This window comes from Ananas comosus, linkage group 9 (assembly GCF_001540865.1).
Source record: "Ananas comosus cultivar F153 linkage group 9, ASM154086v1, whole genome shotgun sequence".
Lineage (NCBI taxonomy): Eukaryota > Viridiplantae > Streptophyta > Magnoliopsida > Poales > Bromeliaceae > Ananas > Ananas comosus.
The window spans coordinates 90434-107024 of record NC_033629.1 but is presented as its reverse complement, the minus strand read 5'-3'; the positions used below and the strand labels follow the sequence as shown (position 1 = coordinate 107024).

Sequence of the window (16591 nt, the reverse complement as noted above, 5' to 3'; positions counted from 1 at the left end):
TCTCGAGTATCTTTTTGTGTTGCATATTTGCATGAGTGCGTTTGAGAATACCTGAATACTAGGTTTACTATTTTACTCTTCACTGTGCTATTGATTTCAATGCTAAAGCTCGAGCTGTGTGTAGAGATTAGAGAACACCGGTATTATTGCAGCAGCAGCAGCCGCTAGGCTATGCTCGCCATAACCCAACCCAACCCAACCCAACCCAACCCAAGTATTTCATGTTGATCTGTGCTGATTCTTTATACGCTGTGGGTGATCAAGTAGTGATGCAGTTTGTCAATCATCATCCAACCCGTCCTGTCCCAGCTCCTGCCCTTTATCATCCTCCTCGTTCTGTCCTAGTTCCAATTGATAGAAGCTTATGCCCCACGTCCCACTGGTTTCATAGTTATAGCCTGATTACAGGGTTGAGAAGTCATAAATCATAAAAATAGGTTTTCAACCGAAAAAAGAAAAAAGGAAAAAGGAAAAAGGAAAAAGGAAAAACTATGATCCTTCCTGCCGCTACAGCACAACCACTCCCATTTCAACTTTCCTTTGGCCTGATGGAATCAGTGGAGCTCAAAGAGCTACTTTCAAGATTCCATGTCACTCACAAACCTGACGAAATATGATGGAGATAGAATGCGTGATTGTGTTTCACCATTAAATCAATGTATAAATTGATTTAATGTATAAATTGATCAGCGACGGACATTCGAGATGTCCTTCTATAGAAAGTTTAGGTACTTAAAATTTCATCTAAAGTTAAGACTTTTATCTTAGTAGTCTTGAAAAAGCGCCTACTTATAGTAGACAATCTGCTTAAAAGAAATTGATCCGGAAACCAATAATGTGATTTGTACGGCAGTGAACTCAAAATCGGCGATCATCTGCTTGTGGGATGTATTCTTAGTAGAGATTCCATGTTCAATCATTTAGAAAAAAGATTTATCCCAAGGCTTGTGGAGGAGGTCAAGAGAGTTTGGGACTATATTCCGGAGAACAACACTCACGGGGCAGCTAAGAAGGATCTAACTAGTATGGTAGTTTGTTGGTGAATAATTTGGTGAGAAAGAAATAATGTAATTTTTAAGAATCAATCTTTCGACGCCTTAATAATTATTAGACAAATTTGTAAAATGATAAAAAAATGAATTGAATTTTGCAGCTCTAGGTAATATTTGAGGAAGGGCTATAACCTCTTCGTTTTATTTATTTATTTATTTGCTTCCACAGTTGTTTGACTCACTCGAGTCCCCGTTGCCTCAAGATATGTAACCGAATTCATTTTCCAAATGAGTAGAGCGGGTAACATGTTACCTTTATCTCAAAAAAAAAAAAAAACTTTCCTTCCTACCTTTCGTGGTAGAGTGTAGCGCTTGGCATTACCCGGCAATGTGATGCTACTGCAAAAGCAAACCCAAAAGCATTTCTTTAGATGCTTGTGCAAAAGCAAGCATGAATCCAACAACCACGGATCATAAGTAGAGATAAAAAATAATAATAATAATAATAAAGAAAAAAAACATGTAAATGCTGCGGCCCAAATATGAAACCGGATTGCCTGTACGACACGTGGGAATAAGAGCTCATGCCGGGAATTCTTTTTTTTGCGCTTTTTAACAAGTCTGCATACACATTTCTAGAAATTATTATTTCTATTTCTATAATTATTGTTATTATTATTAAAAGAGAGCTCAATTATGTTGGCATGCATATTGGATGCGCCTAAAATAGGCACAGGGCTTTTTAACCCTGAAATACAATTCATATTCTGAGCATTTTGGAGAGAGATCGGTCTAACAATGCATGCAGTTGACCGTCTCTAGAGCAAGTAGTAAAGGGTTTCGTGGTTGATATCCGAGATCCAAGTTCGAATCCTAGTTGATTCATGTTTTCAGCTAAATTTATTTTTAAATGAAATAAACGAAGCGGATAACGTACTACTAGGAATGCAAACGGGGCGGATCCGAGGGCGGGAGAGTTCCCCCATCTCCCGCTCCATTTCTTATCTGGGCGGGGCGGATTCGGGGCGGATTATTTTTTATTTTATTTTTGGCTCCTATTTACCGCTCCATTCGAGGCGGATCGGGACGGGAGCGGGGCGGGAGCGGATTTTTAACGGATCGGGGTAGATTGAAGGAAGAAAAGAGTCTCCCGCCTCCCGCTCCATTTACTTGGCGGATCGGGACGGATTTGGAGCGGGTTATGTTTTTTTATATTTTTGTTCTCACTTACCATCCCATTCGAGACGGATTGGGACGGAGCTCCACCAACCCGGATCCATTTGCATCCCCAGGTACTACCTATTTCTTAAAAAAAAAAAAAAATGCATGCAGTCCTGGGATTCCAGGAGTGCGTGACAGAAAGAATAAAAAGGACCAAAAAATTTGTCGATTATGAGCTAAATAATCTCAACAAATTTTTTGGTATTAATAATGCTGGTGGTTGAATTTGGGCTCTACACTCACCCTCCGAAGAGATTGAATAGACCGAAACTACAAATCAGGGGAACCGAAATGACGGGCTTTTTTTGCAAATAGCCCCCTAAAAAATTTTATTTTCGAAAATAGCCCTGTGTAAAAATTATTTGCAAAAATGGCCCTGGCCCCGCCCCGTCAGCGCCACGTCAGCGCCACGCGGGCGGGGCTGGGCCAATTGTATAAGTTGAACACGGTGAACCATTCACCGTGTTCAATACAAAATTTTGTATTGGACCACGGTGAATGGTTCACGTGTCCAATACAAATACATCCGACTTAGCAAAAATGGCTAAGTTATGGGTGTTTGTATTGGACACGGTGAACTTCACCGTGTCCAATTATTTGTATTGGCACGGTGAATGATTCACCGTGTCCAATAACAAATATATCCCCTTAGCCATTTTGTATTGGACACGTGACCATTCACGCGTGTCAATACAAAAATTTTGTATTGAACACTGTGAATGGTTCACCGTGTTCAATTTAAACACTTGGCCCAGCCCGCCCGCGTGGCGCTGATGTGGCGCTGACGGGCGGGCCAGGGCCATTTTGCAAATAATTTTTACACAGGCTAATTTTAAAAAAAAAATTGTCAGGGGGCTATTTTGCAAAAAAACCCCGAATGACACATGGAGAAAGACGTCCGAAAAGCTATAATTTTAAATCTGTATTTAAAGTGGCGATTTGAAAGACCATTCAAATTCTTAATTTTATTTATTTTAACAGTTAAAAGGAGCATCGTGATTACGAGTGGTAACGGCGTGCGCACGCAGCGCCGGTCGCGTGGAAAGGTGCAGTGTAGGCTTTTCGTAGCCGACAGTCCCGTCGAAGCCGTAGATACGATGCGACGGGGCGATCCGCGCGAACCTCTCCCCCGTCTTTGCCACGGTGTCGCATCGAGCCCCTCCCCAACTAGGGGAGCCACGCTGTCCCGCGTGCGCGTCCACTCTTCGCTACGCGTCCCGTACACCGCCCTCGCTGCTCTGCCAACGTCGGAGCTCTCTCCTCCTCAACACCTCTCTCCCGCCGTAGATTATGAATACGGTACGAGCACGTACGATCGTAATACTAGCGTTCCCGTTAAATTTAAATATCTAATATACTTTTATAAACGCTCCTTGGTTCACACAAGGGGCACAGCATTTGGCAGGATATTAACCGTTCCTAAAGCAAGTGAATAAAAATTGTGGTGTTGGTATTCATATATTTAAGTTCGAGTTCTAGTTGATTTATATTTTTAACTAAAATTATTTTAAATGAAATAAACGAAGCAGGGCATGCTACTATCTCTCTCTCTCCAAAAAAAAAAAAAAAACATTTGGAGGAAAAGAGGGTAGGATGGGCGGAGCGAGTAGGGGAAAGGGAGGTGAGAGAGGGACGTGAGGGGACGTGGGGAGGGAGGGGGCGAAAGAGGAAAGGCGAGGAGGGAGGGAAAGATGATCGAGGGAACAGGGAGGCTAGGGGGGAGGAAAAGGGAGAGAGGTAGCGGAGAGGCAGAGCGCGGGAGACCAGAACTGAAGGAGAGGGAGGAGGGAGGGAACTCGGAGGAGGTGAGGACGATACATGACTATATATATATATATATATATATATATATATATATATATATATATATATATATAAAAGCAGCGCTTGCAGCTAGAGCGCATCCCATATTTAATTCTCCCTTAATTTCGTTGCTGACGTGCTAACTGAAAACGCTTTATTAGGAAAATCTATGTAGCTTGCAGTCTAATGCTCAAAAAAAAAATATATATATATATCTAAAGAAATCCGTACCATCCATCGCATGCCTTGGTTTGAAGGAAAGCATAACCAAGATTTTAGGACGTAAAAACAAAATCATCCTTTCAAAGCTTCTAATTTATACTGTAAAAAAGTCATTGGAAAGATTTCAATATATATTTTGTTATTGTTTCTTTCTTTTTTAATGGCGCCACTCAATGAGCACATTATTTATCGATCCGAACAACATTACACCAGTAATTATAGCCGAGCAAGCGCATACATACATACTGCTATTCACCCTTTCAAAATTACACGATTAAAAGCCAAAATAGATCTGTATTATAGGAGTTTCTCTAGGACTTAGGGATGTACTAAGTAGCTACTCTGCAAAAGCTCCAATATTTTTAGAGCTTTAGAAGTTAGAATTAACGCACTCTGATTCTATATTATCAGTCGATAAACATAAAGTAAAATAAAAGAGAGATGGCCTGAAGAGGAGGAGAAAGGGCTATTAGGAGCTAAGTCCGTCCTGCCATTTAGAGGCACTGAGCAGCACCGGGCCTATGTATTAGCAGTCGGCCATCTCGTCAATAACTTATTTTGTAAGAAAAAAAAAACATATTATTCGCTTTATTTATTAAAAATATGAATTAAGTTACAGAGTGAGATAATAGACCTCAATCTGAGATAATGACGAAAAAAAAAGATTAACAAAAATAAATAGTCAAAGTAGCTTTTTCATTAATTAATTAATATAAAAAAATGGTGGTGAGACCGATTGTCCTTAGAGCAAGTGGCAAAAGATCTGGTAGTTGGTACCCGAGGTTCTAAGTTCGAATTCTAGTTGATTCATATTTCCAGCTAAGTTTATTTCTAAATGAAATAAACGAAGCAGGTAGCGTGTTATCTATTTCTCAAAAAAAAAAAAAAAAAACCGAAAATGTATTATTTTGGATACAATCGTGTTTTGGTGATGAGAATGACGGTGCGCACGCGATCACTCTTCATCAACACACACGGCGAACGATGGATGCACATTAGGACGCTGAAACAAATTAAGTTTGTTTTGCGATAGTATACAGCATCCGCGCGTAATTAATCCTTACGATTATTACGAGTAAATAAGTATAACCCGGGGTCCCCTGTGGTTTCCGGGCCAAAGGAAAGGAGGGGCAGATGCGTCAACTGCAAATTAAGGCACCGCCGAGGAGAATCAAGATTGGCCACTGCTGGTTCGACACGTTACCATATATTCGTGTACTGTAGAAAGAGGTGATCGACCCCTCTTTATTCGCACTCAATTTGACCTCAGAGGAGACAAAAGAGTAGAGAGTAGAGACGGGAGGAGAGCGAGAGGCGTCGCAGCGACTCCGCTTCCAAGTTTCCTTAATTTTAAGCTCACCCAAAGCCACTCACCCAAATAGCTAGCCCAGCTCATAATATAGTACATCCACAATATTAATTAAGAAGAGCTGCCCTTCTCCCTTCCTCCATACACTACTACTCTTCTCTCTCTTTCTCTAGATCTTCGGCCTTTCCTCCTCCTCCTCCTCCTCCTCCTCCTCCTTATGCTTCATTCTCTTATTAAAGGACGGGAGAGGAGGGGAAGAGATTAATTTTCGTTTCCCTTTTTTTTTTTTTTTTTTCCTTCTCCTGATCTTCTTATTTCAGCTTGGAGCCTAATTAAGCAACGCGCTAGCTAGCTCTTTCTCGTACATCTATAAATAATTCGATCGCGCGCATAGATAACAAATTAATTAAGGAGGAGATAATTAAGAGCTAGCTAGCTAGGGATATACATATATTAATATATAAATATCACGTACGACCGGATGGGGAGGGGGAGGGTGGAGCTGAAGCGGATTGAGAACAAGATAAGCCGGCAGGTGACGTTCGCGAAGCGGAGGAACGGATTGCTGAAGAAGGCGTACGAGCTCTCCGTGCTCTGCGATGCCGAGGTCGCCCTCATCATCTTCTCCAACCGCGGCAGGCTCTTCGAGTTCTGCAGCAGCTCCAGGTACGTAGATCTATACATCTATTATATATATAATACACACACACGCTAATTAGTAATTAGAAGCTGCTTCTATGTATGCTATGCTATCTATGCTTGCTCGGGTTTCTTCTCATTATTCGTTGCAGTACGTAAGACTTTAATCGCCACCTGCACCTTTTATCGGATCCGTCTACAATTCTTGCATTTAAACCTTATAAGTGTGCCCTTCCTTCCTTCCTATGTCATTTGTGGTAGTCTCCTGCTGTTTAGGCGATCTCGATGTGCAACGCACGGTCTCTGAAGAGCTATAATTTGATTGAGAAGGAAATTATAGCTAGTCTTCTTCGTTTTTGATCGATCGTTTGTTACTTTTTGTTTGTGCTTATCTTGGTCGTGGCGTCGTAATTTTTCTTGCAGTTTTTTTTCCCTGGCCTAATGATTTATTTATTTTTCCTAGCTTTCAATCGAATCACGGAACGAAGAAAGTTGTGAAAAATAAATAAATTATTCGGAGATGGAATCGGAAGAATTGGTACAAATGAGCTTATGTTTTCGGGCCTGAATATTTTTCCATTGGGATACTTACTCCTTATCGTACTTGTTACTTTAATTCCTTCATTCTATGTTTTGTTATATTACAAAGGATCTATAAAGCTAATTATGTATATGGTACTTTAATGATCAAGTTCTCTTTGATGCTTGCCATTATGCTGTTTTTATTGATTGCCACTTTCTTTCTTTTATGAAAATATGTGTTTGATTGCTACTTTGCTTGATCTTTTTGGCTATTGAATTTTTTTTTTTTTTTGATTTTTCTAATTAATTACCCCTTCTTAATTTCTTATTGCCTTGTCAGCAGCAAGTTTAAGACTTTCGGGGTGCAATCGCTTGTACTTCTTCCTCGTATGCATAAAGTTGTAACAGGAAGTGCCTCATATGCTACTGTTACAAGAAACTTTATGATATTTCTCGCTGTTGGCTGCTAATAATATATGACTAATTTTCTTTTCGAAGCAGACGCAGGAACACCAGTTGGTACACAAAATCCATAATAACTAACTACAAAACATTTATGTAAATATATGAATGTACTATGTGTTTACAAGTACGTGCAGGAAACAGGATTATATTATATTATACTAGAGTAAGAATAAAGAGTCTTACAGTACTAGCTAGTCTGCTATGTATATATGTAAAAAAGATGTAAAAAAAGAAATCGGCAAATCCTAAAAGTAAAGGGCCTCAAATGAGATATAGAATACAAAACCATTGCTGTGGTCTCGTATAGTTTAATTTACTCATCAAAAGAACTATGAAGATTGGCAATTATTTTCTAGGTGTGAAGTAGTTCCAAATCAATTAATACTCTAATTCATCTTCAAGTATATATAAATAAAGACATTTTAAAATTGACGATTTCCATATATATATATATATATATATATATATATATATATTCGTGACACATATTTTGTCTTACCATTTTATGTAATTCAATTTGAGGGCATGATTTAGCCCTTTAAGTCTTTGAAGAATAACTACGTATTTATGTTCATATATATAGGAGTGTTTTTAATAATATTTTTACATAGGCCTACATGCATGCAATTATACATTGGAATGTGAGAGCTTACATATATGCACACCTACCTATCCATGCATGGATTCATGTATGTACATGCATTCTTATTCTTGTTGGTTGACAAGAAGGCAGTTTGTATGATTTTCTCATAGAGAGGTAAATTTATACATGATTTTTGTTACCGGCATGCAGTTGATGGTTCTTAGTTGAGAAAATTAATATACTAGTATTGATACCTGGGCATTAATTACGCATACGGTGGGTATGTTCAACAAAATCCAAGTGTATAAGTTAGAGGAAGATCTAATTCAATACGTACACCTATGGATTGTTCACATGCGTAGGTGATGAGGCTCCCAATGGTCATGTAGATATATTTTAAAATTACTAGTTTACCATGCCAGTTTGAGGTCACGTCATGGGATTTTCGCATTATTTGAAATAAGATACTCATACTCATTTATTAGATATGATAATTATCATAATGTAGATAAGGTGTGAGAACTAACCTGGAAAAGAATTGTAGTACGTCGAGAAGAAAAAAAATTAGGGGCATTGCCGCATTGCCATATCAACAAAGTTGGACTTCTCTAAATGTTGAGGGTTTATTTTGTCATTGTTTGAAACTTTGGCATGATCAAACACGATAAGGGAAACAAATTGGAAAAGAATAAAAATACACTGAAAGGAAAAGGAACATACTGCCATATCAATCAAGTCGTATTTTGCTCGACGTTTATTTGTTTTGTTTTTATTTTAAAAATATAGAGCATTGGTTGTAGGTTTTAATGTGCATAAATTGTGATGTTTTAATTGATGAATCTCAAAACCCATAGATATCAACCCATGTAGACTCTTTTACTAAAAACTGAAGTGGAATGAAATCTCCATTTCATTAAAGTTTCTACACATACATTTGGTGATAATTAAGAAATTTCTATTAATTATGATACCAACTGTGATGCCTTGCTTCTCAGAGGGGTCAGCCATCCTAGAATAACTCTAGCTCTAAGCTTACTTAACCCTCTTAAACCTCTTACCCTAGCCATCGCCTAAAATGCAATACTCGGATTAAAAGATTTAGCCATAATATACCTTATATATAACACTATTCTAAATTTTTGATGCGTCACATTCCTCCCCCGAGTTATGATCTAATATTTTCATCAATCTTAATTATACTCACAAGCACCAGGTAATTTGAGACTCGTCTCGTTATCCTTGTCATTCAAAATATGGTTTACACTATCATTCTCAGATCCTGATTTAATTTGTTATCTAGACTCTGACTCAATTAAGACCCATCTCATTCTTTCGGCTGGTGATAGGCTCTAATATCCACACTGATGCCATCTTGTCTGGGCAGGTCATTCTGTAGATGAAAGTGGCATAAAGTAATTTAAGCCTTGCTAATACACTTTGCTACAGCAATTAAGTGGAAGAAAAATTAAACACTTTCATTCAAAAACTTGATTACAAAAGGCTTACAATTAAAGGACATAAATAGAATAAGAAACTTGAAGTTTAAGAAAACCTAACCACACATGTTCTCCACTACATCCACTACACATGTGCTCCTAGAAACTAGCTATCATGAACTCCACAACATTAATTACCCACTACTTACACAAATTAAGGCATGCACTTATCCACTATCTACATGATCTTAGCCCACTATTTNTTGCACCCACTACTTGCACAATAGTAGGGCCACTAACATCATAAGATTTGCATCATTTTCCAACACTCCCCCTTGATGCAAATTCAGTAACGCCGAGGGCTCTTCTGAACTTCAAAAATTTGTCATGAGATAGAGCTTTCGTCAATCCATCAGCAACTTGTTCATTGGTGGAACAATTCTTCATGTCGATTTGCCTATTGTTGACAAGATCCCGGATGAAATGATGACGTACTTCGATATGTTTCATGCGTCCGTGAAAGACCGGATTCTTCGTCATTGCAATGGTTGAGCGGTTGTCACAATATATCTCCGTCGGATATTCTTGTGCTTGATATAGATCCTCCAAAATTCTTCGCATCCACACAGCTTGACATGCGGCCGATGTTGCTGCTATATATTCAGCTACGGAGGAAGATAAAGTGGTAGTAGCTTGCTTCTTTGATGCCCACGTGACCGCTCCAGATCCAAAATTGAATATCCATCCGCTTGTGCTTTTTCTGTCATCTTGAGAACCTGCCCAATCACTATCACTAAAACCAACCAATTTGAAATTAGTAACTGGGTGATACCAAATGCTAAAATTAATACTATCCTGAATGTAGCGTAGAATTCGTTTTGCGGCTCCAAGGTGATGCTTTGTAGGATCATGCATAAATCTGGATATTAAGCTAACAGAAAACATAATATCAGGACGTGAATGTGTCAAATACATTAAACCCCCAACTATACTTCTGAAAATCTGTGCATCAACTTTTCCAGTCCCATCATCTTTTGTCAATTTTTCATTTGGATTCACAGGAGTTGCACATCCCTTGCAGTTTTGTAACTTAAATTTCTTAAGCAAATCCACTGCATACTTTTCTTGGGTCAAAAAGATACCATTATCAGTCTGCATAACTTGAAGACCAAGAAAATAATGTAAAAGTCCCAAATCCGACATATCAAATTCATGCATCATAATATTCTTGAAATCACAAATAAGAAGATCTGATGAACCTGTATAGATTATGTCATCGACATAAACACAGATAATGATAATCTCTTTACCTTTCACCTTCATATATAAAGTTGGTTCATTCTCACTTCTATGAAAATCATGTTGTCGGAGATGGATATCAAGCCGGCTATACCACACTCTAGGAGCTTGCTTCAGGCCATAAAGAGCTTTCCTGAGCTTGTACAATAATAGGGCCACTAACATGATAAGATTTGCATCATTTTCCAACACATTCATCCTAGAACTACTATAATCCTACCATGCCTAATCCTCTTAACCTCTTCGGCCTAGTTATCAATCAAAAATGCTATAGCCGGGTTTAGAGATTTAATCTTGTTATATCTTATATATATGACTAGCTATTTCAAAATCTAGATGTGTCACCTGTTTTCTTAACTATATTGGTTTCCCAGCTTACCATTTCTAGTTTCACATAGATTGAGAATACGGATGTATTTGAGAACTACTGTCTCTCAGAGACCAATTCCTTATTTCACCGCTTCTCATCAAAGAGCTTCGTTCCCCAGTAACAAAGGCTTCCGCTCTGATCCATCTGAATTGCGATCGAGCATGCATACTTAGTTTTACTCCATCTCCGCTCCATTCTCTTTGGTGTACGTTTGCATCCAATCAGCTTAGGATTTAGGATTGGTTTGCCATATCAAACACTTCATGTATCCACAATTAGTAGATCAAAGAGCCTTTTACTCCAGGAAGACAAATCTAGATTTTCACCGCAAACAATGCTCAAATAAAGATGAGGAGACTCGTCTGCTAATTTTTCCGGACATGAAGGTTCAAAATATATATATATATAGTTTGGTTATTCCCGTTTTCTCGAGAATGATCTAACTTAATTGCAGATGGTCTGTTGCACTGCCTGATCCATCTTATATATGTTTAGAAATCCATCTTATATAAATTTAGAAAGTGATTCATTAATCAAACAATATATATATGGTTGTGAGCAAACTTCATATAGATGTTCCTGAGGTGTGTCATCTAATTAATTAGTGATTTCTCCAATTTTATTGCAGCATACTTAAGACTCTTGAAAGGTATCAAAGACACACTTATGCAGCATCAAAGGCTGCCGTCCCAGCCACTGAGACACAGGTAGCAAAATCTCTTCTCTAAATATTGTATAAGGTACGTAGTTTCTCTGATAGATTATTGTTTAGTTAAATTAATTAACACAGTGATGCAAGCAGACCTATAATAGCTAGGTGCGCTCGTCTGTTTAAATCTTCACTTAATATTTCACTTTTACTTGAATGAATCTGTCTGGTCTTGGATATGAAATCTGTGCTCCGTTTGACATCTTGCCTGTCTTTGCTTGTTAGCTCTTCCGTAAACTCTTTGAAACATATTGTTCGTCATTTCTCTGCTAAGTGTTGTACTCAAATTTTGTTTCCTGCCATTAATTTTACACCTTTCTTTTGCAAATATTTCATTGTCCGTGGTAATTATATATACCTTTTAGGCTATCAGTTAATCAACTCTAATGCCATAATGGTAGCATTTCTTCTGAGCACATTTTCCCACGCCAAATTTGGTCCCTCATATTGCTCTAATCCCAGCTTGCTAAAGCTAGATATAGTGTTAAAAAAATTGCTTTCAAGTTATAAATGTGCAGAAGGTGGCAATAGTCCTGGTATGTGTCCGTCGCATTCTTCCTGTGGAAAGTATATATATAATTTTGTGGAAGAAATTTGTTACCTAGCCATGTTTGTAAATAATTTTCAAATATCTAATATAAGTGTGCCTGAATTATTTGTTCTTGCCTCTCTTTTTTCCGCAACACAATTAAGAAACAACAATTTCTCTTTTTTTTTGTCCTTTGTGTTGTATCTGTTTCCATAGGAAAGGTAACTACTTTTTTCCCCCCCTTTTTTTGATTGTATGCTCTTCTGTGATATATAATGAGGTTCTTTTATATGGCCCAGAGCAATTATCAGGAATATCTGAAACTAAAGATGCGAGTTGAGATTCTCCAGCAGTCACAAAGGTTTTTTTTGTTTTAGCTCCCATCTCACTTAATATTTTTGAGTAGTGCTATGAGTACCTTTCCATGCAGATTATTTTTCTAATGAGAATCTTATGACTAATAATACAGAAATCTTCTTGGTGAGGATTTGATTCCACTGAGTTCGAATGAACTCGAGCATCTTGAAAATCAATTAGAGAAGTCCTTAAAGCAGATCAGATCAAGAAAGGTAAATATCTAAGGATGTTACAAACGCATTTGAGCTTTTCCTCCGAGAACAATATATCTATCTCTCTTTTGGCATCTAGCTAGCCGTTGCTTTCCTAGTCAACATATTTGCTTGTTGTAGTGATTTGATATAACTGTCTTTGCCATGTAGAATTGGGATGGCTTTAGCTTAGAGATGTGTGGTATCACTCTCTAGTTTAGCATGACAGTGTCACTGCATGATGATCGATAATAGGGAATTGGAATATATTTTCTTTCTTATAGTTACTAATTCTGTTTTTTGATGTCTATTATTTGCAGACACAAGTAATGCTTGATGAGCTATCTGATCTTAAAACAAAGGTATTACACCTTATGCTAAGGTTTTTTACTCTTTTTTTTTTTTTTTTTTTTTTTGGGTGTGTGGTGTTTCTTTCTTCTGGTTCCAAATTTTGTTTCAACAACCTGTTTTACCCAAATGCAGGAACAAATGTTGCAAGAAGCAAACAGATCTTTGAAAAGGGAGGTAACCATTTAATGGCCTACTTGTGATGCTTCTCCATTAATTAATTGCTTATCATCTGCATACACAGTAAATGATTGCAGGAAAATTGCTTTTTCGTCGAGAACTTTTACGTAATTTAATGAATACTTCAGTAGTTCACAAAGAAATCTGTCAAAGGTTTCTTGGAAGAATTTCTGTTAATTTTATGTAACCAAATTGTTAGCAGTAAGTCATATAAGAACTGCCCTTTTTTTTTCACTTCACAGTTGGCCTCTTTCTTTCCATCAAATCAAAACATTGAACATCCGGTTGCTTACATGTTTGTCGATACTGGATCTAGTCTGCTTTAGCTTAAAGGGCAATGCTCTCTAGCTAGTAGAATGGTCTTGTATGTTCTGCGGAAACAGCACCAACTTATGCAACATTTGACGCTAGCTGTTCATTTCTTATATTCTTTTTTTTTTTTTTTCTTTTTTTTTTCTTTTTTTAAGTCTGTACCAGCTCGCTTGTTAACTTTGCTTGCACGGCTACCTCTCTCAGTTGCAGGAAGCTGATTTACAAGATCCCCTCCTACTATCCTGGGAAAATGGCACCGGTGGTGCATCTAATGTAGCCTGCAATCAAAGGCCTTCACAGTCGTCCCAGGGATTCTTTCACCCCATACCTTTTGAACCTTCGCTTCAAATTGGGTAAATTCCTGTCAGAAATGGATAACATATATATATATATATATAGAGAGAGAGAGAGAATGATGCTACTATACCATCTATAGTACCGGAGCTCTGGTACTATAGTCTCGTTTTCGATCTTAGAGTGTTCAAATAAACGATCTTTACCGTCAAATATGATCTAAGATATATGAAGTTAGAAATAAAATTTTAATTTTTTTTCAACATCGTTTAGTTAGTAATAAATCATGTCAAAAATGAATGGTAAAAATTGAACCATCTAAGTTTATTTCTAAAATGAAATAAACGAAGCGAGTAGCGTGCTACCTATCTCTCAAAAAAAAAAATAAAAAAAAAATTGAACCATCTTTAAAATTCGAAAATAGGATTTTTCAATTCAAGATCAACGATACTGATGAATATTCCAATCTTGAATTCAAGATCAACCATCTTTAAAATTTGAAAATAGGATTTATTCTATCAAAATTTGAATAAATTTAAATTCTTCTACACCGTTAAACTACAAACTCACTATAATAACTATTAAAAATTGACAAATTTGAAATAATTTGATCATAAAGTAAAACTACATGGAAAATATATAAAATTTTATTTCTAAAAACTTTAAATACCTTAGATCAGTTTTAAGGATGTGGATCGTTATTTTGAACACTGTAAAGTTGAAAATGAGACTAGTACCAGAAGCTCTATTACTATAAATAGTATAGGAGCCTAGCGCGCTCTCTCTCTCTCTCTCTCTATATATATATATATATAGTTCGGCTGCTATGCTATCGATAGCACCAAGCACTTGGTGCTATCAAGTTTTCTGCTGTTAGATTAATGCTTTTGATTATTTTTATCCGTTAGATTATACTATTCAACCAACACCCACTCAACCCTAGGGGGACCACATCATCCTAACCGTAAATTTCTTAATCTAAGAGCTACAAAACTAATAGCACCAATAGTTTGGTGCTATTGATACTATTCCAGCCCAATTATATATATATATATANATATATATGCTTTGTCACTTTTTTTTCCAACTTGAATTTCATTTTCTTTCTCATAGTTTCAATCGCAACAATTTATTCCCAAAGTTTGTTTTGCGTAACAATCGAGTCCTTTGGTCTACCTATGGAAAAGCATCATGTCTAGCGTCATTACCGTTATACTTTACATCACTACAACAGAATTAGGTTATAAGGACATATGTTTGGGACACTTCTGTATAAGTGTCCCATTTATGCCAAAATTTTTTAAAAAATCTACTAATGCCTAAATATAAAACCCAATCCAACCAAAAATAAAAAATTACTCTACTCAACCCACCTCACCCAGCCCATTCGGCCTGATTATAAACAGAAAAGAAAAAAAAAAATGAAAAATCGATTATCATCTCCCCTTCTCCCCTCACTCAATCCATTGAAATTCTAGACGAAGATCCCTTCCTCTCGTCCTCTTCCACCACTGCAGCCAACGAGCTAGAGTTCCGACGATTGCTAAATGTTTAAATAAGTGTTGGTAAATTAACAGCATTTTTTTTTGTTATAGCGACACTCTTTAACTGTCACTATATACCTAGCGACCCCACATATAGCAACACTTTTTAACAGTGTCAGTAATTTAGTCAGCAGCACTTTTTTGACCTGTACCGACATTTAAAATTGTCGCTATAGACCGTTTTTGTTGCAGTGCATGGAATGAACTTTGTGCAAACATTTGAGAAGAAACACAAATGAAAACTCAAAGTTCACAGATAATGTTATTATATATAGTTGTATGTTTAAATACTGAATTGGTGCTCCGATCAAACGTTATGACTAAATTTGTTACTGTTCCATAAAAAAAAATTTGCTCCAAAAACTGCATTCCTGATGAATGTACGTGACTGTCTTAATACGGCATTGGTTGCATGCAGGTACTATCCCATGTATACTAATCAGTTGAATGCAGCTGATGCAACAACAGGTGAGAACGTCTATCCTCCTGGATGGATAGGATGAAGCCTTACGCTTCATTTCCACCAAACTCTTGTTTGTCTTATATCCTCCTCGACTACTGTATTGTATTTTATATTTGCTTTTAAGCATGCACGAGAAAACTCATGAAGAAGAATAAAACACTCCTACAGCTATAGAATGGTATATGGATCGAAATGGAGCTTGATTTTATGTTGTGGCTATTAATTAAGAGTTGGAGGCAATATCTTGCTGAAAAAAAACAAATAATTATTTCACCCTGGTCAGTAAGATTCAGGCCTTTTGTGTAAGATATATGATGCATATTCTAAATTTTCAGACTGAGCTTTATATATAGTTGTTAGTTCGTACATCAATGTTTACGATATTAATTGCTTTGAGAAGTGGTCGACTAGCTATCTTGAGAATTGATGTGAAGTTGTGGTGAGAAAGTTGGTTCACTTTATCTATCCGGCACATGGCGATGATGAATATTCCAATCAGGAGATGCTCATTTGTAGTTATCAGAATATGAATATCTTCTTTCACTTTTTCCCAATCAAGTAGTGGTTCATAACTGATCAGGAACTGATCTGATTACCCTGGCCCCAGAGTGTTGAAAAAAAAGAGAAGAAAAGAAAAAGAAAGGTTTCTCTGCTATTAATTTGTTAATAATAAGCGTGTATGTATATACATTATTTGTTGATGATATGGTATCGAAATAGCGATGCCTCACATGATTGGTATCCAACAGGCTGCGTGCATGCATCTGATGATCCAGTTATAAATTTGAACATCCAGCAATGTA

At 37.1% G+C, this 16591-nt stretch overlaps 1 protein-coding gene across 1 annotated transcript; it reads left to right on the top strand.

The window, feature by feature from the left end:
• LOC109715136 (agamous-like MADS-box protein AGL9 homolog) lies at positions 5553–16160 on the top strand. The gene is made up of 8 exons (XM_020239972.1): positions 5553–6213; positions 11490–11568; positions 12399–12460; positions 12569–12668; positions 12968–13009; positions 13131–13172; positions 13692–13840; positions 15744–16160. Exons 1-8 carry the CDS (start codon positions 6029–6031, stop codon positions 15826–15828), a joined length of 744 nt encoding a protein of 247 aa, XP_020095561.1. The 5' UTR covers positions 5553–6028; the 3' UTR covers positions 15829–16160.